The 25,591-nt window shown below is 40.9% G+C and overlaps 1 protein-coding gene and 3 long non-coding RNA genes across 4 annotated transcripts in view; 2 read left to right on the forward strand and 2 right to left on the reverse strand.

Annotated features, from left to right (window-relative positions):
• The window catches only part of LOC118232142 (basement membrane-specific heparan sulfate proteoglycan core protein-like), a 1,449,502-nt gene that overhangs the window by 1,189,444 nt on the left and 234,467 nt on the right, over window positions 1-25,591 (forward strand). Inside the window, exon 16 of the mRNA XM_035426794.1 lies at window positions 15,802-16,062. Within this exon, the coding sequence (XP_035282685.1) occupies window positions 15,802-16,062 (261 nt within the window). The remainder of the gene's footprint in view (window positions 1-15,801; window positions 16,063-25,591) is intronic.
• Window positions 339-2,623, reverse strand: LOC118232518. Its single transcript, XR_004766329.1, has 5 exons — window positions 2,592-2,623; window positions 2,250-2,484; window positions 1,443-1,705; window positions 884-965; window positions 339-371 (listed from the first exon to the last, which is right to left on the reverse strand). It is a non-coding gene; the product is annotated as an uncharacterized LOC118232518 (long non-coding RNA).
• Window positions 2,654-8,009, reverse strand: LOC118232547. Its single transcript, XR_004766339.1, has 3 exons — window positions 7,846-8,009; window positions 3,435-3,495; window positions 2,654-2,950 (listed from the first exon to the last, which is right to left on the reverse strand). It is a non-coding gene; the product is annotated as an uncharacterized LOC118232547 (long non-coding RNA).
• Window positions 18,804-22,246, forward strand: LOC118232463. Its single transcript, XR_004766302.1, has 3 exons — window positions 18,804-19,058; window positions 20,054-20,323; window positions 21,567-22,246. It is a non-coding gene; the product is annotated as an uncharacterized LOC118232463 (long non-coding RNA).

Here is a 25,591-nt window from a genome sequence, read left to right on the forward strand (position 1 = left end):
TGATGTTGCGGCCCTGCGAGCTGGCTGAAACACGACATACAACCACTTGTACGGTTAGTTGTGTTAGTTATTGTATCTTTCACATTTCATAGAGATGAACTAGATAGAAACAGTAAATTTGGGCTTAATACAACAAGGCAATGTAAAATGTGAAACTAAAACACTGTTTTAAAAGATTTTGGACCTTGCCTTTAAAAGTGACGTGAGTTTGGAGATTATAATATGCATTAATCTGCATTATAATCTTCCCATTCAATGTGAGAGAATACATGCGCATGTACATGAGTTATGAGTGTGTGTGTAACAGGGTTAGTCGCTAGTCGCTTAGTTTGTGTCGCTGGCTGCGTTTGTCACTCCCCGAAGGCTCTGCTCTGCGGTGAGACACAGGAAGAGACTCAGTCACACATAAGTGTGCCTCCAGCTGCACTTATATACTTTTTTTTTTTTCAAAATTGTGGTGGTCAAGACATCTTACAGGTGATGCACTACATGCGCATGTACATGAGTTATGAGCGTGTGTGTAACAGGGTTATATAAACGTGTAACGGTGTCACAGGAGCATGTTGCAGCAGGGTTACATGAACATGCATGTTGCAGCAGGGTTACATGAACATGCATGTTGCAGCAGGGTTACATGAACATGCATGTTGCAGCAGGGTTACAGTACTTTGGGAAAAATCCTCCACAAAGTAACAGACCTTCAGGAGCTGTAGATCAGCCGTCCCAGACGACATTTCACAATAACATCCCTACCCGCTCCTCTGAATTAAAGTGAGTTGGTAAAATTACTGCATGTCTCCCTGATATTTAATAGTGAATTTCTAATCATATGTCTTCTCAGTGATGATTGATTTCCAGACGTTTCTGCACTGAAAACGCTTACCTCATACACGCAACAGCAGCAACGAGTGCAACAGCCACTGTGATTCCAACAACCGTCCACACAAGCACTGTCCTATCCCCTACTGCAAATAAGCAGACATAGTACCAGAGACTGTAATACAGAGTGACTTAAAAATAAGTGCATACAACTGGAAGACTGGAAGGACAACGCCAGACCAGGAAATCAATGAAATAGCAGATAAATCTGTGTAGGCCAGTACAAGTTAGCTGAGAGAGCTGTGTGGGTTAGCACAGGAACCAGATATGGGAATGCATACCCTAACTCCCTCCAAAAATATAAACTATCATCTAAATGGGGGTGATGTACTGCAGATTGTTTTGGAGGTGATGAAATCCGTATATGATTATCTATTATGACCTTTACAAGTAAGTCATACTTTCTTGTCTAGGTGAAGTCTGGTCCTAGTTATACATTATTTTCAGTGATACCATGACTAAAAAAATCAAACACGCAAGTAATCTATAACAGATTCTGAAACAGAAACAGTCACCTTTGTTCAAAAGAATAGAGATATTATTATAGATCACTTGTCACTCACCTTCTGTGTTGATTGAGCAGAATTCTGACCTCCATGTTTATTCCGTGCCTCACAGTAGTACTGTCCTCTGTTCCAGAATCTAAAGTTAGAAAAGTTCAAACTCCGTCCTGATCCTGCCTGCCAGACTCCAGTGTCATTCTTCTTAAACCAGGTGTAGTTCTGCACTGGTGGGTTGGCATCAATGCTGCAGGTCAGAGTCACTGAACTGCCCTCCACTATTTCACCAGAGGGGCTCACTGATACTGAGGTGTTCTTGGGAGCATCTAAAATCAATAGAGAAATGTGTTAAATTCCAAATAATTTCTCAATCGCTGTGATTTGTCTCAAATAGATTCAGAACAATTTATTGCAAAGGAAAGTTTATAATGAAGCTGAAATAGCACATTGCAAATGTTTTTCTTTGTTTGGACTTGACTTGTGGAATCTGTAAAACATTCAGCAGTTCAAAAAATGTTATGCTGCCCCCTGCTGTCCAGCAATGTGTTCAACATACACACAAGTAAAAAATCAGGTATCAGGCTTGAACACAGATCATATCTTCTGGATCTGCAGTAAGCTTAGGATGAGAATAAGAAATCAACACAAGAAATACGTCTACTACTACGTCTTGGTTCTTGGGAGAATCTGTAAGAGGAAACCATGGTTAGTAGTTTTGTGTGAAATGTAAACTTGAGTAATCTGCACAGTTTAACTGTACATCAATGATGAAACTTTTCAAACATGTGGGAATGGAAAAACTCTCATTTCAACAGTGATGATAGCATCACAAGTAGTGTGGAACACACAAGTTTGGCCCCTTGTACTCACATCTCACATTAAGAGCCACTGCAGGGGACTGAAGCTCATAGCCATTCACAGCACAGGTGTAGCGGCCTCGGTCTTCACTGCTGGCTCTGAATTGGTGACTCCGACCAGTGAAGGACAGAGGAGATCCGTCCCTGTACCAGATGAAGGCTGCCAGTCAGAGTGCAGGTGGTGCTACAGGTCAGTCTCACACTCTGTCCCTCTGTCACTGTGTCAGGATACACCATCACCTGTAGATCTGCAAATAGCAAATTGAGCCTGTAAAAAAGCATCTCTCCTATCCTCACTCTTCCATTTGTACTTGTAGGAGGATAATCCTCTGAGTTTATAGCATAGAATAATTACCAGTGATTGCCAATGTGACACCAGGTTCTCCATATTATATATTTATTATATATTATGTATATTTACCACGGTCGGTCAGGACCCTGAATCGGTATGTTTTTGAATCAGTTTTTCTCAGCTGTTTATTCTAAAAGTGCAGTCATTGTTCTTATTCCCCAGGTACTCCACACGGTCAGAGTACTCTGAGTCCTTGGACAGGTCCAATACCCTGCCCCAGTCATAAATAAACCAGAATGTACTCTGCACTTTGTGATATGGGGGATGTGAGTAAGTGCAGCTCATGTCTACTGAAGACCCCTTTAAGGCACAGATTCTCTCAGGAGTGTAAGTCACTCCCCATCCCCTCTGGCTCAGAACACCTGAAAACACACACACACACGCACACACACACACACCTGTTGGCAACATTACAGACCATGGATTCAGTTAATGAAAATGAACTTTAAAACAACTGCGCCTAATATTTCCTCCAAAAATATAGAATGTCAGTAATTGTACACAGTCGACTGCTCTGGTATTTTAGTAAAACCAGAGATATTTCCGTCATGTCTGTCTCAGTTTCAAAGCCAGGTGTGAAGAGAAACTTCAGAGGAACCTCTCTTCTGGTGTAAAAGAGCAGTTGGATTGCTCAAAGCTAATGCCAGTGCTGTAGTAAATCATGTTATGGAAACTATATGCATTCCTCTGCCAATTAAGGGTTAAGGGATTTGAAATTTTTCACATTTGCCGCTGATTCAGATAATGATTTTCACAAGGCAGGGACAATAATAATTACTGAAATCTTTTTGTAGACAGAAACATTAGAACTACTTTTGGAAAAAAAAATGTTTTTACACAGATTACCTGACACAGACAGGAGGGTGAGGGTTACCAACAAGGTTTTGGAGAGCTTGGCTGGATCCGACTGAAAATAGCAACCCAAATACACATATACAGCTCTTGAATATGTAAAAATGAATGGCGGAAACAAACACTGTCAGAGTATTCTATTTATTCACATAAATACACAAGTCTAACAAATACTACACAAGCGCACACAGTGAGTTAATGTGCTGCTAATGTCCCTAAATGCTCAGGTTTTTATGAAGAGCTCACACAGACCAGACAGAGACTCAAACAGGCTGTGACTTGATGCCTGATATTTGTATGGAAGAAACAGCATTCATTTCTAGCCAAAAAAAAAACCCATTTTATTTTATATTTGATTCCAGTTCAACCTTCTTTCACTACTATATTACATTACATTACATTATAGGCATTTAGCAGACGCTCTTATCCAGAGCGACGTACAACAAGTGCATAGGTTTCATGATGTAGAGGCGCAAAAGAAACACTAGAGTGAAGTAAGGATCGTAGTGCCAGAAGTGACCACATCGATCAGGACTCCAACCCTGTAGAGTAAGCTTGTTCAGCAAGCAAGAATCCTACCAAGTACAAACTAGCACTGGAATCACACCTAATCATACAAAAACAATCCTGCCAGATACACTAACAATCAAATTATCCTAGCTAGGTATAGTGAGCTGAACTATAGGCTAGGGAGGGGTGGGGAGAGGTGCAGCCTGAAGAGATGAGTCTTCAGTCTGCGTTTGAAAGTGGTGAGATTCTCTGCTGTTCTGACCGTCACGGGGAGGTCATTCCACCAGCGAGGGGCCAGGACAGACAGCAGACGGGAGCGGGAAGTGCAGACGCGAAGAGGGGGAGGTGCCAAGCGTCCAGAGGTGGCAGGACGGAGGGGTCTGGCTGGTGTGTAGGGTCTGATGATCCTCTGAATGTACCCTGGTGCTGACCCCTTAGCTGCCTGGTATGCAAGCACCAAGGACTTAAATTTGATGCGAGCCATAACAGGCAGCCAGTGGAGGTCAGTGAGCAGGGGGGTGACATGGGAATGTCTGGGGAGGTTGTAGACCAGACGCGCTGCAGCATTCTGGATGAGCTGCAGGGGTCTGATGGCGGATGCTGGCAGACCAGCCAGTAGCGAGTTGCAGTAGTCCAAGCGGGACAGGACCATCGCTTGAACCAGGAGCTGGGTTGCGTAGGTGGTGAGGAAGGGGCGGATTCTCCGGATGTTGTACAGGAAGAACCTGCACGTTCGACTCACCGCCGTGATGTTCTGGGAGAGGGACAGTCTGTTGTCCATCACCACTCCAAGGTTTTTTGCGGTGGGTGATGATGACACCACAGTGTCCCCCAGGGAAATAGAAAAGCCAAGAAGGTTAGAGGATGGAGCAGGGATGAAGATCATCTCCGTCTTGCCTGGGTTCAGCTTAAGATGGTGGTTATCCATCCAGCTCTGGATGTCCCTCAGGCAAGCAGAGATGCGAGCAGAGACCTGAGTGTCAGAGGGCGGGAAGGAGAGAAAGAGTTGGGTGTCATCGGCATAACAATGATAGGACAACCCATGGGCAGAGATTACAGGACCAAGAGATTGGGTGTACAGGGAGAATAGGAGGGGACCAAGGACAGAGCCCTGGGGAACTCCTGTGGCAAGGGGGCGAGGTGCTGATACTGCACCAGCCCAGGCGACTTGGAAGGATCGACCGGAGAGGTAGGACTCAATCCAGTGAAGTGCTGTGCCACAGATCCCCATACCTGCCAGGGAGGACAGGAGGATGGGATGGTTGACGGTGTCAAAGGCAGCAGAAAGGTCTAGGAGGATCAGGACAGATGAATGGGAGGCTGCTTGTGCGGCGTGAAGCGACTCATTGACCGAGAGGAGTGCGGTCTCTGTCGAGTGGCCAGGTCTGAAGCCAGACTGGTAGGGGTCTAGGAGGTTGTTCAGGGAGAGAAAAGAGGAGAGTTGGTTAGAAGCAGCTCGTTCAATTGTTTTGGATAGGAAAGGGAGAAGGGAGACAGGACGGTAGTTCTGGATGACAGAGGGATCCAGAGTGGGCTTTTTCAGCAGTGGGGTGACGTGGGCCAGCTTGAAAGAAGAGGGGAAACATCCAGAAGACAAGGAGGAGTTCACAAGGGAGGTGACATATGGGAGGATGTCAGGTGTGATGGTCTGGAGGAGAGAGGAAGGGATGGGGTCAAGAGCACAGGTGGTAGGGCGGTGGGAGAGTAGGAGCTGGGAAACATCAGAGTCAGTGAGGGGAGAGAAAGTGGAGAAACAAGGGGAGGGAACAGAGCTGGGGGAGTGGGGAAGGGTGGTGGTGGATGTGAAGGAGCTGCGGATGTCTGCAATTTTCTCATCGAAGAAAACTGCAAAGTCATCTGCAGCGAGGGAGGACTGAGGTGGGGAAGGAGTGCTGAGGAGAGAGGAGAAAATGGAGAACAGCTGATGAGGGTTAGAGGCAGATTTATGGATTTTTGTTTGATAATTAATTTTGGCAGAGGTTACAGCGGTAGAAAATGTAGCTAGTAGAGACTGGTAGGCAGACAGGTCGGATTGAGCCATGGATTTCCTCCACTTCCTCTCCGCTGCACGTAGGCTGGCCCGGTTGGTTCGGAGGGGGTCAGACATCCACGGACTGGGAGGGGACGAGCGTGCCGGCCTGGAGACTAGAGGACAGAGAGAGTCAAGTGCTGAGGAGAGCGAGGAAGACAGAGTGGAGGATGCAGAGTCAGTGGGAAGGTTGGAGAAGGATTCAAGAGTGGGGAGTGAAGCAGTGACACTGGAAGCGAGAGAGGAGGGGGAGAGGGAGCGGAGATTACGGCGGACCATGACAGTAGGAGTGGGTGGAGGGGAGGGAGGGAGGGGAGTAAGAGGGAGGGAGAAGGAAATGAAGTGGTGGTCAGACTGGTGCAGAGGGGTCACTGTGGGATTGGAAGAGGAGCAATTCCTCAGGATAACCAGGTCTAGGAGATTGCCAGCTTTGTGTGTTGGTGGGGAGTGCATTAGGGAGAGATCGAATGAGTGAAGTAGAGGCAGGAAGGCTGCGGAGTGGGAGGCATCAAGGTGGATGTTGAAGTCTCCCAGGAGGATCAGTGGGGTGCCATCCTCTGGGAAGGAGCTCAGCAGGGTGTCGAGCTCATCAAGGAAGCTTCCCAGGGTCCCTGGAGGGCGATAGATAACTACAATATACAAGTTAACAGGATAGGTGATTGAGACAGAGTGGTATTCAAAGGTAGAGATGGAGAGGTGAGAGAGGGGGAGAACAGAGAATTTCCAGGAGGGAGAGATCAGCAAACCTGTGCCCCCACCACGGCCAGATGGGCGGGGGGTGTGAGAGAAGGAGAAGGAGGAGGAGAGGGCTGCAGGGGTTGCAGTGTTGCCTGGTGTGATCCAGGTCTCAGTGAGGGCAAGGAAATGTAAAGAGAGGAGGGACGCGTAGGCTGAAATGAAGTCAGCCTTCCGCGTAGCAGACTGGCAGTTCCATAGCCCTCCTGCGACCGTGAAGTTGTCACAGGGGGTCAATGAGGGATAGCGAAGGTTGGAGGGGTTCCGTCGCCGCAGGGGGCCTCGCCTGCAGAAGCGAGTTCTGAAGGGGAGAGAACAGGTTGGGATGGGATGGGCACATAGCATAGCAGTGAGGACAGGGAGTAGAGAGAGGAAGGGTGATGGTAGAAGGATAGGAATGGAATGACACAAACTGGGAGGGAGCGTCGCTCCAAGCCAGACTACAAGCCCTAATTAGCAAATGAAAAGCAGCTGGTGACTAAGCAATTGCCCCACAAACCAGCAGCTAACTAGCTCCACACAATGCCTGCTTGATGCAGTCAGTTAAGAGCAAATGAGGCTAATAAGGTACTACACTTCAAACTACACTTCACAAACAAACACCAAAACTAATGCTGGGCAAACTACAAAACAGGTAGAAGTCTAATCTAGCTACACTAATGGCAAAAAACAGATACTTAGCCCGCTCTAGGAGAACTTCTGCGGGTTCTGCACAGCTGAATCCTGATTGCACTTTCTGACCAACTAACTCCAAACAGTTCTAATATAGCGTCGCTCCAAGCCAGACTACAAGCCCTAATTAGCAAATGAAAAGCAGCTGGTGACTAAGCAATTGCCCCACAAACCAACAGCTAACTAGCTCCACACAATGCCTGCTTGATGCAGTCAGTTAAGAGCAAATGAGGCTAATAAGGTACTACACTTCAAACTACACTTCACAAACAAACACCAAAACTAATGCTGGGCAAACTACAAAACAGGTAGAAGTCTAATCTAGCTACACTAATGGCAAAAAACAGATACTTAGCCCGCTCTAGGAGAACTTCTGCGGGTTCTGCACAGCTGAATCCTGATTGCACAATATATTGTGACATAGTTTGACTAAATTAAATAATATGATAATGCACTTACCAGGAGAGAGTTCTGATGTGGCCTCAGTGGTTTGCTAATGAGCCATTAGTATTAAACAGCCTTACAGACAGATCAGTGTGGCTGAATGTGACCGCGAAGAAACTACTTCACACTAAATATAAAGCAGAATGTGCTGTTGCAGATCTGACTCACTTCCCATTTTTCAAATCATGCATATTTTAAAAGTTAACAGAGAAAAATGGCTGAATTAACGCAGACATTCGCTTTGCATCTGGTCAGGACTAACTGTACATTTTTAGCTGCGACCGCGGCTCTATAGCCCTGCCTGTCGGTCGGTCGGTTGGTCCACAAAAAGTGTCCCACCCCGTAGCGGCCACAGTTTTTGCCCCAGGACGCTGAAATCTGGCATGGACGTTGGTCATGACCGAAGGTAGAGCTGAGTAACTTTCAAGGCCGATTGACCAAGAGGGGGCGTGGCGATGGGCGTGGCCTATCACAAAAAGGTGCATAACTCCCGAATGGATTCACAGATTTGCACAAGATTTTGTGGAAAGGTTGGTCATGAGCCAAAGGAGGTCACCTGTTTGTGTGAGGGTGTGTGCATGGCTGCATGCACACATGGATGCATGCGCGTGTGCGGTCGCAGCTATTGCGGATTGACGCTTGTTAAAAGGCTGGGTAACTCCCACTTCCCTTTCTCTTATTGAGATTCTGATTGCAATATGAATATCAATGACAACAGCTGCTCTTAATCCCAATAATTTGCAATTATGTTTATTTTGGATATTATACAGTAACCTTTATTTATACAGGGAAATCACATTGAGACACTGGGTCTCTTTTTCAATGGAGCCCTGATGACAAAAGAAAAACAGTATAACAGACAAAAGCTAAAGGTTCCAGTACATACAATGAATATGTGAAAACAACTTTTAAAAATGTAAAATAACTAAATCAATAATAAAATAGAATAAAATAAAATACAATGAATAAAATCAATTAAACAGTTCAATTCAGTCATAACATTTACATTCAAAGGTACCCAGTTTCTTAATCAGGGTCCTGAATTAGCCCATGGTAATCGAAGAGTTCAGCTTTAATGCACACTGCAACTCATTCCAGGCATGAGGAGCACTATATCTAAATGCACTTTTACCCAGTTCAGAGTAGACCCGTGGCACCTGGAGAATCAACCAGTCCTGAGAACGAGTCTGATAGGCTCCAACTCTCCATTCAATAAGAGATAAAATATAAGGAGGTAGCTTTTTGAGAAGTGCTTTATATAAAAACAGGAACCAATGTTGGTCTCTTCTCTGAGATAGGGAGGGCCAGCCCACCTTCTTATACAGCACACAATGGTGAGTACCAGGACTGCCCCCTGAAAGTCGACGATTCGAATCATTTGTCAGAGACGACTGAGATTCTCTGAGTCGAGCCGTCAATGTGTATTACAATACCGGAATACATCATTATAGAATCTTACAGAAATGGAGAGTGGTTATATTACAATATTTTCAATTAAATTTATAATTCCCTTTATTTTATTTATAAGTGTTTATATTCTTGCAACCTGTGCGTGCTAGAAGAATTCCACGTGACAACATGTGCGGTGAACTGGAGGGAGAAGCCGAAACCTGAAGAACACTGCGTAACTTGTGAATGTAAGACCACTCCCGTTAAATCATTTATTTTATAGGCCTATTATTTATTTTGTTGTGTAGGAAAAGCCTGAATACAAACGTTTGCTTTTTCATCTTATATAATTATAGGCTAATCCTAATTTGTGTTTAATTTGATTATTTATTTAGGCTCTTACACTTTCTTACACTACACTTAGATTTATTCATTATTTTTTAGGCTGTGCTTAAAGGGAAATAGCCTACAGAAATAGAATATTCTTTTGAAGACAAGAGGTCAGTTATTATTTCAAAGCAGACAATGCCGTGAATTTATTTAAACCGTTTGCACTTATTTTCATCTAAAAGAAATCTAATCTTAAATTGTTTAATTTGTTAATTTATTATTTTTTAGATTTATTTAGATTTATATAGCCTATTAGGCTACTTTTTTGTATTTAAGAGAAACAAAAAGGGTCTCGTTGAAGACGAGACGTCAGTTATTTCAAGGCTGACAATACCGTTTATTTAAACTGTAGTTTACAGAGGCATTATTTCAACTAAAATAATTCAAATCTTAAATTGCTTCATTTGTTAGTTTATTATTTTACATGTTTGTTTAGATTTATAGGCCTATGTTAGGCTTCTTATATTTAAAGAGAAATAAAGAAGTAGCCTAGGCCCCTATCCTGTTCATTTTTAATGTTTAAAGCAAAATAAAGAAGTTATAAGAGCTAGGTTTAACCAGAAATACCTGTGTACTGTCTCATTATTCCAACAAATCCGCAAGCAGGCTAATGCATTGTCGGCAATTCAAATCAGCCATCTGGTGTCATGCAGTTGTCTTAACGGATTGATTTTAAATGCTCAAAAAAATGTTCATATGACTCTGTTGTACTTGACTATGTTAACGTGGTCTAAATCAGCACTGAAGCACATGCCAATGTATTATTTTGCCTGAAAGTCTTATAGACCTTCATATATAAAACGAGTTGTCGAATTGTCATATTTAACTGCCGAGTCGGGTACAGCCCTAGTGAGCAGGGTACCTATCTCCAGTGATGTAACTAAGGATCTTTCAAATTTATACGGGTAGGAACAGTAATTAATTGGCTTGAACCCAGATCAATACAGGTAGACTTTAAACAATCGGAGGATGGGGACAACCAGTTAAGGTTAAGATCTCCTAAAATAACCACCTCAGAGGATAGGAAGGGAGCTAGCAGTTCTGCTATAGCATTCATGACATTAGCAGCTGCAGTCGGTGGGCGATAGACTGCTACCACATAGAGGCTAACGTTAGGACTTAGTTCTATTTTAGTGACTCGCTGTTCAAACAGCTTGGGAACAGAAAGACAGAAAGTGATTTAGTTGTATGTAGGTTATGTTTAATACAAGTTGCTACCCCACCGCCTTTTTTAGGCCTGTCACATCTAAAAAAATATTATATTAGCACAATAGAATCATCTTCAATAGAACTGTTTAGCCATGTGTCAGAGAAAACAAAAACATCAGGATCAATATCGTTGACCAACATGTCCACTAAATCCATTTTGGGAAGAATGTTACAGGTAATTCTAAACTTGCTTTATATACTATTAACTGTCAGTACTCCTAATCATTTTATAATAGAAACAGAATGGTCTTTTTATCATGTTGATTCTTGTGTGCAGGTCTTCAGGTGAAAGTGACAGAGAATGAGGCACAGAGTGTAACACTGACCTGTAGCAGCACCTGCACTTTGAGTGGCAGCCCAACCTTTACCTGGAACAAGAATGGAAAAGCACTAAACAGGTACTTAAAAAAAAAACGTCCCACAGGGCCTGCTGGATTTACAAATGAAAACAAGGCTAATATATATATATATATATATATATATATATATATATATAGCAGACACAGGATGGGTAAGGAACCCAGTGGAAAAATTTAGCAAATGATGTCATCAGTACTGTCATTTATGTTTTAGTATGGGGTGAGACCTGCACCACATTGAGTTAAATGAAATTAATAGAAAATATATCTTTTATAAACTGTTAAAAAAAAAAAAAAAAAAAAAAAAAAAAAACTGTAACACCCAAATTCAAGTAGGTTAAACATTCTGTTTGTGGCAATGAAATTAACCTTAGGAGGAGAGATGAATGCAGTGCACCTTTTCTGCCTGTAGATGACACTATTACTGCAGTACATGAGTCCTGTCTGAGCGTTTCAGATCGATTTCCCCCAAGATCTTTTGCGAAGCTGAATTAAGTAATTTGGTTCAGGTAATGGTTTTTTGTATGGGGCTCCTGAACCTAAGAGTGTTTACCTGTGCCTGATGCCTATCACACCTTTTGCAGACTCATTAATATTAAGCTCTTCTCCTTTTACAGACTGTTTATACTGTACATGTATTGGAATAGGACAAGCCTCAGACCTTAGCAACAATGTACGCATTAGCAGATAGCTTCCTGCTAGTAGCTTTAGTTCACATAGCCAATACAGTCACAGATTTTTCAATTCAGTCATGCACATGCAGCTGGATGCATATTTTTATTTGTTATTGTTTTACCTAGATCTGAAATAAAGACAAAATTCATCTGGGAACAGACAGAGATGCTGAAATTTAAAAAACATTTTTTTTAAAAACAGAAACAATGTCTGTATTAATTGCACATCAGTGAATGGAATAAAGGTCTCAAGTGAATTCATACATGTGCTTATGTGAGATGTGTAATTGAACTGCTGCACCCATTTAAATGGTTTGTGGACTGGGAAGGCCTCTGTAAGTGTAGAGAGAGGGAGTGGTCCAAAGTGTGGGGGGGGGGGGGGGGGTAGGCACAGAAAAAGGCACAGAGACAGGGGAGTGTTGTTCAGGTATTTTTGTTGGAGGGAAGGTAGCCAGCTTTCCAGACAGTTTTAAGAGTGATCGGTAAGCAGTGTTGTATTGTAAGTTATAGTAGTGATAGCCCGTCCGCACATTTCCAAGGAATAAACAAGGCAAAGGAGGAATCCCTGTGCTGGCTGGCTGTTTCCGAGTATTTGCTCATGCTACAGAAACACGGCAACGACGAAGCACTCACCCACGGCCTTACGCCATGTTGTTTGCATGCGTGTGCATGCGTGTGCATTGAAGTGTGCACGTCAGCATGTCTGTCTTATAGAGCGTGTGGATTCATGAATTTTTACAAATGCAAAGTTTCACTTCATTATTGCATATGTCAAAATGGATCAGGAATTATGCCTGTAAGCAGAATTGATATGTTTATTTTATAATATCCAAAATAAACATAATTGCAATTGATTGGGATTAAGAGCAGCTGTTGTCATTGATATTCATATTGGAATCTGAATCTCAATAAGAGAATGGAGTTACCCAGCCTTTTAAAAATGTACAGTTAGTCCTGACCAGACGCAAAGCTAATGACTGCGTTTGTTCTGCCATTTTTATCAGTTAACTTTTCAAATGTGCATGACTTGAAAAAGGGGAAGTAAGTCAGATCTGCATCAGCACATTCTAATTTATATTTAGTGTGAAGCATGTTATTTCCGATCATACTCAGCCACACTGCTCTGTCTGTAAGGCTGTTTTATACTAATGGCTCATTGGCAAAGCACTGAGGCCAGATCAGAACTCTCTCCTGGTAAGTGCATTATCATATCATTTAATTTAATCAAAACTATGTCACAATATTTTGTGGTGCAAGAAGATTGAACTGGGATAAATCAAAAAATAAAATGTATTTTCAGACTAGAAATGATTGCTGTTTCTTCCATACAAATATCAATTGTCAAGTAACATCCTGTTTGTGTCTTTGCTGTCTGGACTGTGTGAGCTCTTCATAAAAAAACGTATTTAGGGACATTAGCAGCACTAACTCACTGTGTGCGCTTGTGTAGTATTTGTTAGTCTGGTATTTTTTGCTAATAAATAGAATACTCTGAGTCTTTGTTTCTGCCATTCATTTTCAGTGTAAATAATAATCAAGTATATATGTGTATTTTGATGAGTATTTTCAATCTGATGCAGCCATGCTCTTCAAACCCCTGTTGGTAATCGTCCTCTCTGTGTCAGGTAAATTGTTTGTGTTTTTTTTCCAAATGTAGTTCTGATGTTTCAGTCTGCATATACAATATTTATCAGCATGTGTTTCTATTTATTAGTCTCCCTTCATTGTCTCAATCAGAAGCAAAAGTGAATACATTTAAATCGCTTTAAGGAATGTATATAATTTCTATAAAATAATGTTCTACAGTACATTAGCTTAGAGTAGTGCAACGTTTCTCATATGAAGAGAGAGGCGAACAAAGAGAGAACTTATAAGATGAAGTTCCTCTTCACACTCAGCTTTAAAACTGAGACAGAGGCTTGATATAAATATCTGGTTTTACTAAATGATCGGAGCTGTTGATTGTGCATGTTGCGTTTGAATGGTGAAAAAGTATTTTGGTTCACATGTTTTAATAAAAGCAGTTCATTTTCACTGTTAGCAGAACATAACAGTTTTCGGCCAAGAGTGTACCCAGACACTCACTCTTAACTTGCTTGGCATAATGCTACTTTCTAGCAAAGCTTGCTAATAAGCAAGACTTCCTGTGCCTGTCAATCTCACATTTATTGGCGGCTACTGACGTCTACAGATGTCAGTTAGTATTGAAATAGCTAACAGAGGGACAAAAGATTATGTTAATTTGTTTGAATCTGCAAATTCTTATATCACCGAAAAAAACAAAAAATATAAGTTAGGTGCAGTAGTTTTAAAGTTTTGTTAACTGAATCCCTTATCTGTCATGTTGCCAACACATCTGTGTTTTAAATTTGTGTGTGTGTGTGTGTGTGTGTGTGTGTGTGTGTGTTTTTCAGGTGTTCTGAGCCAGTGGGGATGGAGAGTGACTTACACCACTGAGGGAATCTGTGCCTTAAATGGGTCTTCAGTTGACATGAGCTGCACTTACTCATATCCCACATCTCACACAGTGCAGAAAACATTCTGGTTTATTCACTGGAATGAGACACAGGAGCCTGAGGACCTGTCCCAGAATGCAGAGTACTCTCACCGTGTGGAGTATCTGGGGGATAAGAACAGTGACTGCACTTTCAGAATAAAGCAACTGAAAGAAAGCGATTCTGCAATATATCGCTTCAAGTTCCTGACTGATAGCCAACATGGAAAATATACTGGTCTGCCTGGAGTCTCATTGACAGTTACAGGTAATTCTAAACTTGCTTTATATACTATGAACTGGCAATACTCCTAATCATTTTCTAATAGAAACAGAATGGTCTATTTATCATGTTGATTCTTGTGTGCAGGTCTTCAGGTGAAAGTAACAGAGAATGAGGCACAGAGTGTAAAACTGACCTGTAGCAGCACCTGCACTTTGAGTGGCAGCCCAACCTTTACCTGGTACAAGAATGGAAAAGTTGTGCCCTATGAAAATAAATACTCCCTTAATTTAGCCAGCACTGATGATACAGATCTCTACTCCTGTGCTACAGGAGGAGTCACTTCCCCTGCAGTCAATGTGAAATGTGAGTGTCTGCCCACCTTCTGTTTTACTGGGAAATAATGCATGCAGGGCCGGCCCGAGGCATAAGCGAACTAAGCGGCTGCTTAGGGCCCCTGTGGCCACCAGGGGGCCCCCATGCGGTATTCATCCCCTATCGCAAAACCAGCGTTAGTAATTTAAAATGGAATGACAACCGAATATTTCATAACAACGTAATGTAAGACGGATTTTACGAAGCAGCCACGCTATTGATATTATTAGTGCACATTATGTCTGTTAAAAAAATCATTTTTATCACCTTGCTGGATATTCTACTGTAGAATAGAAGTGTGTTGAGTTACATTCAGTTTTCTTTTTTAATCCACTCAGGTTTGAAGGTGGATATAAATTCATACATAGTGTCAGGGGGAGAGACAGTGGAACTGACCTGTAGAGCAACCTGCACTTACCTGACTGAGAGCAACAGCTTCATCTGGTACAAGAATGAGCAACTTCTGTCTGGTGGCTACAGTTTCTACGAGTCCTATAGAATCCTTAAATTCACAGCCAGAAGTAGAGATACGGGCAGATACTCCTGTGCTGTAAGAGACAATCACCATCTTGTTTCCCCCGCTGTGACTCTCAGTGTGAGATGTGAGTGTTTGAGGTCACATTTGTGTATTTTATATTCATTTATGCACAAGAACTAATTCTTCTGAGAGAACAAGCATTCCATTATCAGACAGATTGAGATTTTGGGGTCTCAGTTGACTTCAATCCTTAATTGAAATGAAAAACTGGACCATTTACAGTAATATGCATTCATACATTTATTGTGGGTTCTGTACAATGTGGAATTTTGTTGAATAACTCAATATATTGTGTTATTGTATTTCTTCTTCTCACTCAGGTGTAAAGGTTGAAATTAAATCTAGCACAGTGAGTGAGGGAGTGAGGGTGACACTAACCTGTAAAATCACCTGCACTGACCTGACTGGCAGCCAAACATTCATCTGGTACAAGAATGGACAATATCTGTCTCACACCACCCAGAAATATCAAAATCATGACCTTCAGTTCACAGCCAGCAGTGGAGATGCAGGCAGCTACTCCTGTGCAGTGACAGGTCATGAGAATCTCCCATCCCCAGCAGTGACTCTTAGTGTGAGATGTGAGTATTTGAAGACAAACTCATACATTTAACTTTACTGAGGCTCATTTGTTACTCATTTTGAAAAAGCGGTGATGCAGTTGTACTTTAATGTACCATTAAAAGACATGAGAACTGGGAAGAAGAGCAACCTGCAGATAATGATTAGGAAAAGGAAGTTATTATGTTTAGAAACGATATAGGATTAAGTTAAATCAAAAAATTGAAAGAAAGATGACATTGCAATAATAGCAGTCAAACAAAATTATATTTGGAAACATTAAGGAAAAGGAAACATATTTTAACTGAGATAAGTGTGACATCTATATAAAACTGCAATACCTGTTAATTTCTCTTTCAGATCCTCCAAAGAGCGTCTCAGTATCAGTGAGCCCCTCTGGTGAAATAGTGGAGGGCAGTTCAGTGACTCTGACCTGCAGCAGTGATGCCAACCCACCAGTGCAGAGACACACCTGGTTTAAGAATAGAGCTGAACTCTCATGGAGAGGATCCAGTTACACCATTAAAAGCATCACACTGCAGGATGCAGGAGAATACACCTGTCAAGCAGGGAATGGGATTGGGACAAAAACATCTCCTCCTATACGTCTTGATGTGCAATGTGAGTATATCAGTGCCTCTCAGCTTCAGACACACAGAGCAGAGAGTCAGTATCTCTGGAGTTTCTTTGGGTAACTTCACAGCAGTAAGACACTGAGTAAAGCAGTCACACTGGCCAGTGGAGGAGAAATCAGATATAATTACATTATCATACAGTGATGAGCCTTATCATACTGACATGTCTTAGGTAAAACGTGTGGTCATTTTGAGTTTGCAAAGCGCAATAAAGGTACCACATGCAGCTGTTCAATTTTAAAAAATGAAGTTATCATTAGTAATGAATATGCTAAAAAGACATATCTAAATACTTCTGTCACTTTTGAAAACTTGATTCTGCTGTGTCATTTTCCAACTACCATAAAAAGCTACAGTATATCCAGTTCATTTTGTAACAAAGCATGATATACTGGGATATTTACTGTAACAGGTTCTGCAGTCCTTTTCCCCACAAACCACACAATCCATCGTTGTTGGAGGCACCAAGGCTTTATTGTGCGCTCGATACCAATAACACGGAAACAAAAACAAAACAAAACACAGACGATAAGGACGGGGATTAGATGGCATGCCGTTCCCGCGTGCGTCTCTCATTCCAGCACCCCGGTCTCACTGCAGGCAGAGCATATAAACCATTACCAATCAATTATAAATGCAAACGGCCGTGGTTGTTAGCCAGCTATACTGCTCCCACTCCACCTGCAGATGGTGCCCTAACCACACCACTCCTCCACATCACATTGTGAGATTTCAGCTCCATTATAAACATTATTTTGAAATAAACGTCTCTGCTAGTGTTTTGAGACACAACACAGTGAGTTAGAAATCATATGGAATTGAGCACAATTTTCTAATGACTTTAGATGTTCCCAAGAACGCCTCAGTGTGACTTTTCTTTAAAACTGCAGGACCTGTTATTTTCTCTGTCAGATTCTCCGAAGAACGTCTCGGTATCAGCGAGCCCCTCTGGTGAAATAGTGGAGGGCAGTTCAGTGACTCTGACCTGCAGCAGCAGCCATGCCAACCCACCAGTGCAGAGATACACCTGGTATAAGAATAATAGAGCTGAACTCTCATGGAGAGGATACAGTTACACCATTAAAAGCATCACACTGCAGGATGCAGGAGAATACACCTGTCAAGCAGGGAATGGGATTGGGACAAAAACATCTCCTCCTATACGTCTTGATGTGCAATGTGAGTATATCAGTGCCTCTCAGCTTCAGACACACAGAGCAGAGAGTCAGTTTCTCCTGAGTTTCTTTGGGTAACTTCACAGCAGTAAGACACTGAGTAAAGCAGTCACACTGGCCAGTGGAGGAGAAATCAGATATAATTACATTATCATACAGTGATGAGCCTGATCATACTGACATGTCTTAGGTAAATCGTGTAGTCATTTTGAGTTTGCAAGGGCAAAAAAGGTACCACATGCTGCTGGTCAACTTTAAAAAATGAAGTTATCATTATTAATGAGAATGCTAAAAAGACATATCTAAATACTTCTGTCACTGTTTAAAACTTGATTCTGCTGTGTCATTTTCCAACTACTATAAAAAGCTTCAGTATACCCAGTTCATTTTGTAACAAAGCATGATATACTGGGATATTTACTGTAACAGGTTCCACAGTCCTTTTCCCCACAAACCACACAGTCCGTCATTGTTAGAGGCACCAAGCTTTTATTGTGCGCTCGATACCAAAAGCACGGAAACAAAAACAAAACAAAACAAAACACAGACGATAAGGACGGGGATTAGATGGCATGCCGCTCCCACGTGCGTCTCTCATTCCAGCACCCCGGTCTCACTGCAGGCAGAGCATATAAACCATTACAATCAATTGTAACTGCAAACAGGCGTGGTTGTTAGCCAGCTGTACTGCTCCCACTCTGCATGCAGATGGCGCCCTAACCACACCACTCCTCCACATCACATTGTGAGATTTCAGCTCCATTATAAATATTACTTTGAAATGAATGTCTCTGCTAGTGTTTTGAGACGCAACACAGTGAGTGAGAAATTATATGGAATTGAGCACATTTTTCTAATGACCTTAGATGCTCCCAAGAATACCTCTGTGTGACTTTTATTTAAAACTGCAATACCTGTTAATTTCTCTTTCAGATCCTCCGAGGAGCGTCTCAGTATCAGTGAGCCCCTCTGGTGAAATAGTGGAGGGCAGTTCAGTGACTCTGACCTGCAGCAGTGATGCCAACCCACCAGTGCAGAGATACACTTGGTATGTGAATAATAGAGCTGTCTCCTCAGACACAGGGGGACCAGAGGACAGTTATACCATTAAAAGCATCACACTGCAGGATGCAGGAGAATACTACTGTGCGGCAGAGAATGGGATTGGGAGAAAAACATCTACTCCTAAACGTCTTGATGTGCAATGTGAGTATATCAGTGCATCTCAGCTTCATACACGCAGAGTAGAGAGTCAGTATCTCCTGAGTGTCTTTGGGTAACTTCACAGCAGTAAGACACTGAGTAAAGCAGTCACACTGGCCAGTGGAGGAGAAATCAGATATAATTACATTATCCTACAGTGATGAGTCTGATCATACTGACATGTCTTAGGAAAAACGTGTAGTCATTTTGAGTTTGCAACGGGCAAAAAAGGTACCACATGCAGCTGTTCAACTTTAAAAATGAAGTTATCATTATTAATGAACATGCTAAAACGACATATCTAAATACTTCTGTCACTTTTGAAAATTTGATTCTGCTGTGTCATTTTCCAACTACCATTAAAAGCTACAGTATATCCAGTTCATTTTGTAACAAAGCATGATATACTGGGATATTCACATTGTGAGATTTCAGCTCCATTATAAACTTTACTTTAAAATTAATGTCTCTGCTAGTGCTTTGATATGCAAAACAGCGAGTGAGAAATGACTGGCCAGTGAAGGGAGAATCTTATGAAGATATAATTAATTTAACATTATGAGTAAGCCAGATGATATGGACATATCATAAGTTAAACAAGTAGTCATTTTGAGTTTGCACAGGGCAAACAAACATACCATATATACTGTAGATGTTTTATACCAAATAATAGTTACTCTTAATACACCAAGCAAACAGGTTTGTGTGTTTCTTTTTCTATTTTTAAGCTTTCTAAACAATGCTAAATAAAATTTCATATCTAAATACTTCTGTCATTATTGAAAGCTTTTTTAACCTGTGTCTCAAGGCCATTTACCAACCCGCATAAAAGGATGCAGTATATTCTACTCATTTCCAAACAAAGAAAGCATTTGCAGTGTGATATTTCAGCTTCATTTTAAACTTTCCTTTGCAATAAATGCTTCTGAATCTATTTGAGACAAATCACAGAGATTGAGAAATTATATGGAATTTAACACAAATTATATGGAATTTAGATGCTCCCAAGAACACCTCAGTATCAGTGAGCCCCTCTGGTGAAATAGTGGAGGGCAGTTCAGTGACTCTGACCTGCAGCAGTGATGCCAACCCACCAGTGCAGAACTACACCTGGTTTAAGAAGAATGACACTGGAGCCTGGCAGGCAGGATCAGGACAGAGTTTGAACTTTTCTAACTTTAGATCCTGGAACAGAGGACAGTACTACTGTGAGTCACAGAACAGACTTGGAGCTCAGAATGCTTCTGCTCTGCTGGTCACAGTACAAGGTAGGACCAGAATTTATTATTCATTTATGTGTTCATTGATCTCAAGATTCTGAGATGCTGTTACTGTATGTTTTAAGTTGTGGATTTGCTGACAAGGCCTATGTCATTTGAATGACAGGAATAATCCCATAAACTATGCAATCTTATTGTGGTAGTCAGAGCAGAGAGAAAGTAAAAGTTGTCCCCAAATATTTTGTTCCAATCACCAGGATTTGCTCATTAGCACAACTCTTCAGCCAGGAGCAATGACTAATTAGTGAAATCAGCTGGATGAGTTCATGGGCAGAAGAAACACATGGCAGGGCTTTACTTTCTCACCCCTGGAGTCATAGTATCTGAGTCATAGTATCACTCACTACACTGTATGGCCTAGACCACAGGAGCCATCATCCAGATTAGAAAGCATGACTCACTTGCCCAGAACCTCCAAGCACAACTCTACAGTTCATAAAACATCTCAGAGAATAGTTCTGATCTAGGATCAGTTTTGTCTTTAGGCCATTATGGATAAAGCTTGGATATGAAGAGAGGAAACATGATCTGAAATCAGTTCTCTTACTCTGAAATACTCTATGAATATGGATGAAGGTCAGTTTTGGTTGGAGTCCAGGGAAGGCTATAGTCACCTGCCTGAACCGTCCCCCCCCCCCCCCTCCCAACCAGTATGAGGCTCTTTTCATTTTCAGACCAAGTGAACTCAGTTCCCGTATGGAACAGTTAAGCATACTGTTAAAATTTAAGATCCCACTAAAATGGACGAACTAAAGCTTCAACAGATGCACCAGGGACATATTAAACTTATGTTAGAGGTCTCTGGTAACTTGTTCATCCCTTCCCAATGGGAACACATCTCAGTGACTCTGTGCACACATGTTTGTATTTGACATAAATGTTCATGTTTGTAGTTCATATACAATGCAAGCTATTTGCTTCTTTTTGGTTTATACCTCATAGAGTACATCTCCACCATTTTGATTGTAGTTTATATATTTTGGGGTCTACACACCTAACTCATATTTAACTGTGATTTAATTGACATGTAAAAAATTATACTTCTTCAATGTAAAACCTTCAAGTGATTCTGAGATATATAATCCACTAAGTCAACAGAGGAATCCGTTCTCGGGGACAACAGAGTGGATAGGGAATGCAAGGGACTGTGTGGCCACTCTGGTTCCCTTTTAACAGTGCAACTGGAGGCGCACTTATGTGTAACTGAGTCTCTTCCTGTGTCTCACCTCAGAGCAGAGCCTTCAGAGAGTGACAAACGCAGGCAGCGACACAAACTCTGCGCTTCAGAGAGCTGACGAGGCCTCAGTGTGGGATTAAAACACACAGAGGAGAGAATCTGCAGAGAATGAGAAATGGCGGAGATCAGGGTGAAAGAGTCTCTTTTTGTATTTAACTTCACAGAACTGCTGTATGTTTCTGCTAGAATCTCCATCTTATAAAGAGCTGCTGGTGGAGGATTTTTCCCAAAGTACTGTAACCCTGCTGCAACATGCATGTTCATGTAACCCTGCTGCAACATGCATGTTCATGTAACCCTGCTGCAACATGCATGTTCATGTAACCCTGCTGCAACATGCATGTTCATGTAACCCTGCTGCAACATGCATGTTCCTGTAACCCTGCTGCAACATGCATGTTCATGTAACCCTGCTGCAACATGCATGTTCATGTAACCCTGCTGCATGCATGCTCCTGTGAAACCGTTACACGTTTATATAACCCTGTTACACACACGCTCATAACTCATGTACATGCGCATGTACTGTCTCACATTGAATGGGAAGATTATAATGCAGATTGTAATCTCCAAACTCAGGTAACTTTTAAAAGCAAGGTCCAAAATCTTTTAAAACAGTGTTTTAGCTTTACATTTTACATTGCCTTGTTGTATTGACCCCATTTTTACTTTCAGACTGTTTAGCTATTTGAAAGAATGCATATTTTTATTTGTTTTCTTACATACATTGTTTTATTATGTGTATCAATGTATTATGGTTTATTTGAGCATTGAAAAGCACTGTGAACCTCAAAACTCTGTTCTGAAAAAATATTATCATTATTTTCTTTATATGACCATCATGATTTGGCAAAAAAAATAAAAAAATAAAAAAAAATAAAATAAAATAAAATAAATTAAATAATATTCATATAAATTCCATTTTATTCATGTGTGGGCATCTATTTCATCTCTGTGAAATGTGAAAGATACAATAATCCAATCGGCTGTAGTAAAAATCAACTTTATGAAGTATAAGCATTGAAATGCAACTAATTATGTGCATGAAGGACCATATAACAGGCAAAGCCAAACCAAAGTTCTAAAAGGTCACATGTACATCAACCACAGATACAGTGCTGCACCACCCCAACTGAACTGAGGTGTGAAATAAAATAAAGAATAGTACAGGCTGCAGGAAGTGAGCGGCACTTTAACTGTATGTGGTCAGGGTGGCTCTGGTCTGAAATTAGGCAGCTTCACCCACAGCCGCGCCCGCTACTCCTCTGCACAAAAGAGCCAAGCAGGGGCACCTCACAGTACCCGCTTTGGGGCCCCAGAGCCGTGATACTTTCACAAAGATAACTACACCTGTCCGCTCCTTATATCGTCTGCGAAAGTAAGTGCAATCTTTATGTTGATCTGGGGGTTATAGGCTAGGCTACAGCAGCAAAATATTATCATTCGCATTGGAACATGGTTCCCTCTTTTTTCTGGCTTTTAAACTACCGTTAACATATTTTACACAGCTGTGATGGTCATGTATCTCTTTAATATTTTTATGTGCATTATTGTGTACCAATATGTCAAGTTACACAGTGAAGTTACATTCTTGCAAAATAATCTTTGTTGTCTTTAATTTGATTTTATATTGTCATTTAACTGTTAAACTGCATGAGCTGCTACGTGTCTTGGCCAGGACACTCTTGAAAAATAGATTTTGAATCTCAACGAGACTCTCCTGTTTAAAATAAAATGTAATAATATTTATAAATAGAAACAATTATTCTTAAAGCTTGCATTCATCACAGTCAGTCTGCCATGTTCAGAAATATGAGTCTGTCAGCAGGGCCGTTTCAGACAGTTTGATAAACGTTAAGATCACACCTCCTCTACCAGCGTAAGTGCACAATTTAGCCCTGTTTTATTCTTAATGGCTGTTAACACATTTTTTCATCGAGTTGTAAAATAATGTATATGATTAAATAGAGTGCCTTGATAGAAGTTGAGAGAAGAAAAAAAAAATCTTTGCACGCTTACATGTATTGCATTTTTTTAAACAGTGGAGAAATTTAAGTACAGTGTTGTTGTTCTCTGATCTACGGATTACAGCGAGTGCTTTATTCTGTGCTAATCTAGTGATCCTAATGGAGATCAGTCTCTCTCACTGCTGAAAGGTGGCTATGTGACCAGTGGGGAAAACATGCACAGCATTCGTTAAAACAGTAAATTAGCTTTCTTCAAATTAAAATTATGTAATAAAATTAAAAAAAAAAAAAATATATATATATATCATTGCATACTGACAGTAACTCTTTCTTTTATTACTTTCCATGTTATCTGTTAAACGCTGAATATCAATGATTTTTTTGTGGAATTTTGGTTATGATTAAAAAACAAAAGGCATTAATATAAGTTATGTTTTTTATATATATGTGCAGGCCGATGCAGTCATGCTCCAAACAACCTCATCAGTATTTTTGTAAGCCCTTCTCTCTGCCTCAGGTAATCAATTTAGCTACTTCAGTTCTGCTTATTAATGCCTGTTTACAGGGGTTACAATAACTATCAGAAGCTAAAATCTAGTTACAATTACTATGATTTGATATAACCTGTTTAACTCATTAGATTGGGAAAGCAAAAAATTAAAGACATATGTTACAGGAAATGGGAATCTAAATTTTACATACAAGATCACATACGTTGTTTAGATGCCCTATTGGCGGACATCTTAAACTGTTTTAATCTACACTTGTATGTTGCATAATCTGTGTTTGTCGTTTGTCCGGTTATGTGCTGAGAATGCACTGACGCTTTTACACAAATGAAGTTCCTAACGGATAAAGTTATTTTGAATTTGAATTTGGTTTAGAGATTCTAGGCTGAGCAGAATCTTTTTACATTTATTTTTACCACACATCTGCTGTGAAATGTAGAACAAATGATTGATCTTAAGTTCCTCTTTATGCTCAGCTCTGCAACAGAGATGAGTAGATTTCTTTGGCTTCATGACATGGGCAGAACTGTAAATGAACTGCATTTACTGGTGTGCTCTATTCCTGAGGAATATTACAGATTTTGCCATCATGTAAACTTTTGTGAAACTAAATTGTATACTTGAAAATATGTGCGTGTGCGTGTGTGTGTGTGTGTTTGCGTGTCTACTTTGCATAGTCCTCCAGACCCTTGTCTGAAGATATTAGAGTCTCATATTGTATTATTGTCTGTACAGATTATAATCTGCAAACTCAAGTCACTTTTAAAGGTGAGGTCCTAGATTTTTTTAAAACAGTGTTTTAGTACTTAATTTTACATTGCCTTGTTGTATTGAGCCCAAATTAAAGTTTCTGTCTGGTTTTAGATATTTGAAAGAATTCATAATTTTATTTGTCTTCTTTACATACATTGCTTTATTATGTGTATCAATGTATTATGTATTATTTGAGCATTGTAAGGCACTGTGAACCTCAAACCACTGTTCTGAAAAATATTATCATTATTTTCTTCATATGGCCATCATGTTTTACCTGCATTCCATTTATTTCACGTGGAGATCAAGTTCATCTCTTTAAAAGATACTATAATAATACTATACAATAGGTCGTATGTAGTAAAAATCATCTTTATGAAATATCAGCATTGAAATGCAACTAATTATCTGCATGAAGGACCGTATAACTGGCAAAGCAAAACCAAAGTTCTAAAAGGTCACATGAACATCAACCACAGAAACAGCGCTGCACCACCGGACACTGAACTGAGGTGTGAAATAAAATAAAGAATAGAACAGGCTGCAGGAAGTGAGCAGCGCTTTAACTGTCTGTGGTCAGGGTGGCGCTCGTCTGAAATTAGGCAGCTTCACCCACAGCCACGCCTGCTACTCCTCTGCACAAAAGAGCCAAGCAGGGGCACCTCACAGTACCCGCTTTGAGGCACCAGAGCTGTGATACTTTCACAAAGATAAATACACCTGTCCGCTCTTTACATCTTCTGTGAAAGTACAGTGTGTGCAATATTTATTTTAATAAGCGGGTTATAGG

This window comes from Anguilla anguilla, chromosome 1 (genome assembly GCF_013347855.1).
Source record: "Anguilla anguilla isolate fAngAng1 chromosome 1, fAngAng1.pri, whole genome shotgun sequence".
NCBI classification, from domain to species: Eukaryota; Metazoa; Chordata; class Actinopteri; order Anguilliformes; family Anguillidae; genus Anguilla; species Anguilla anguilla.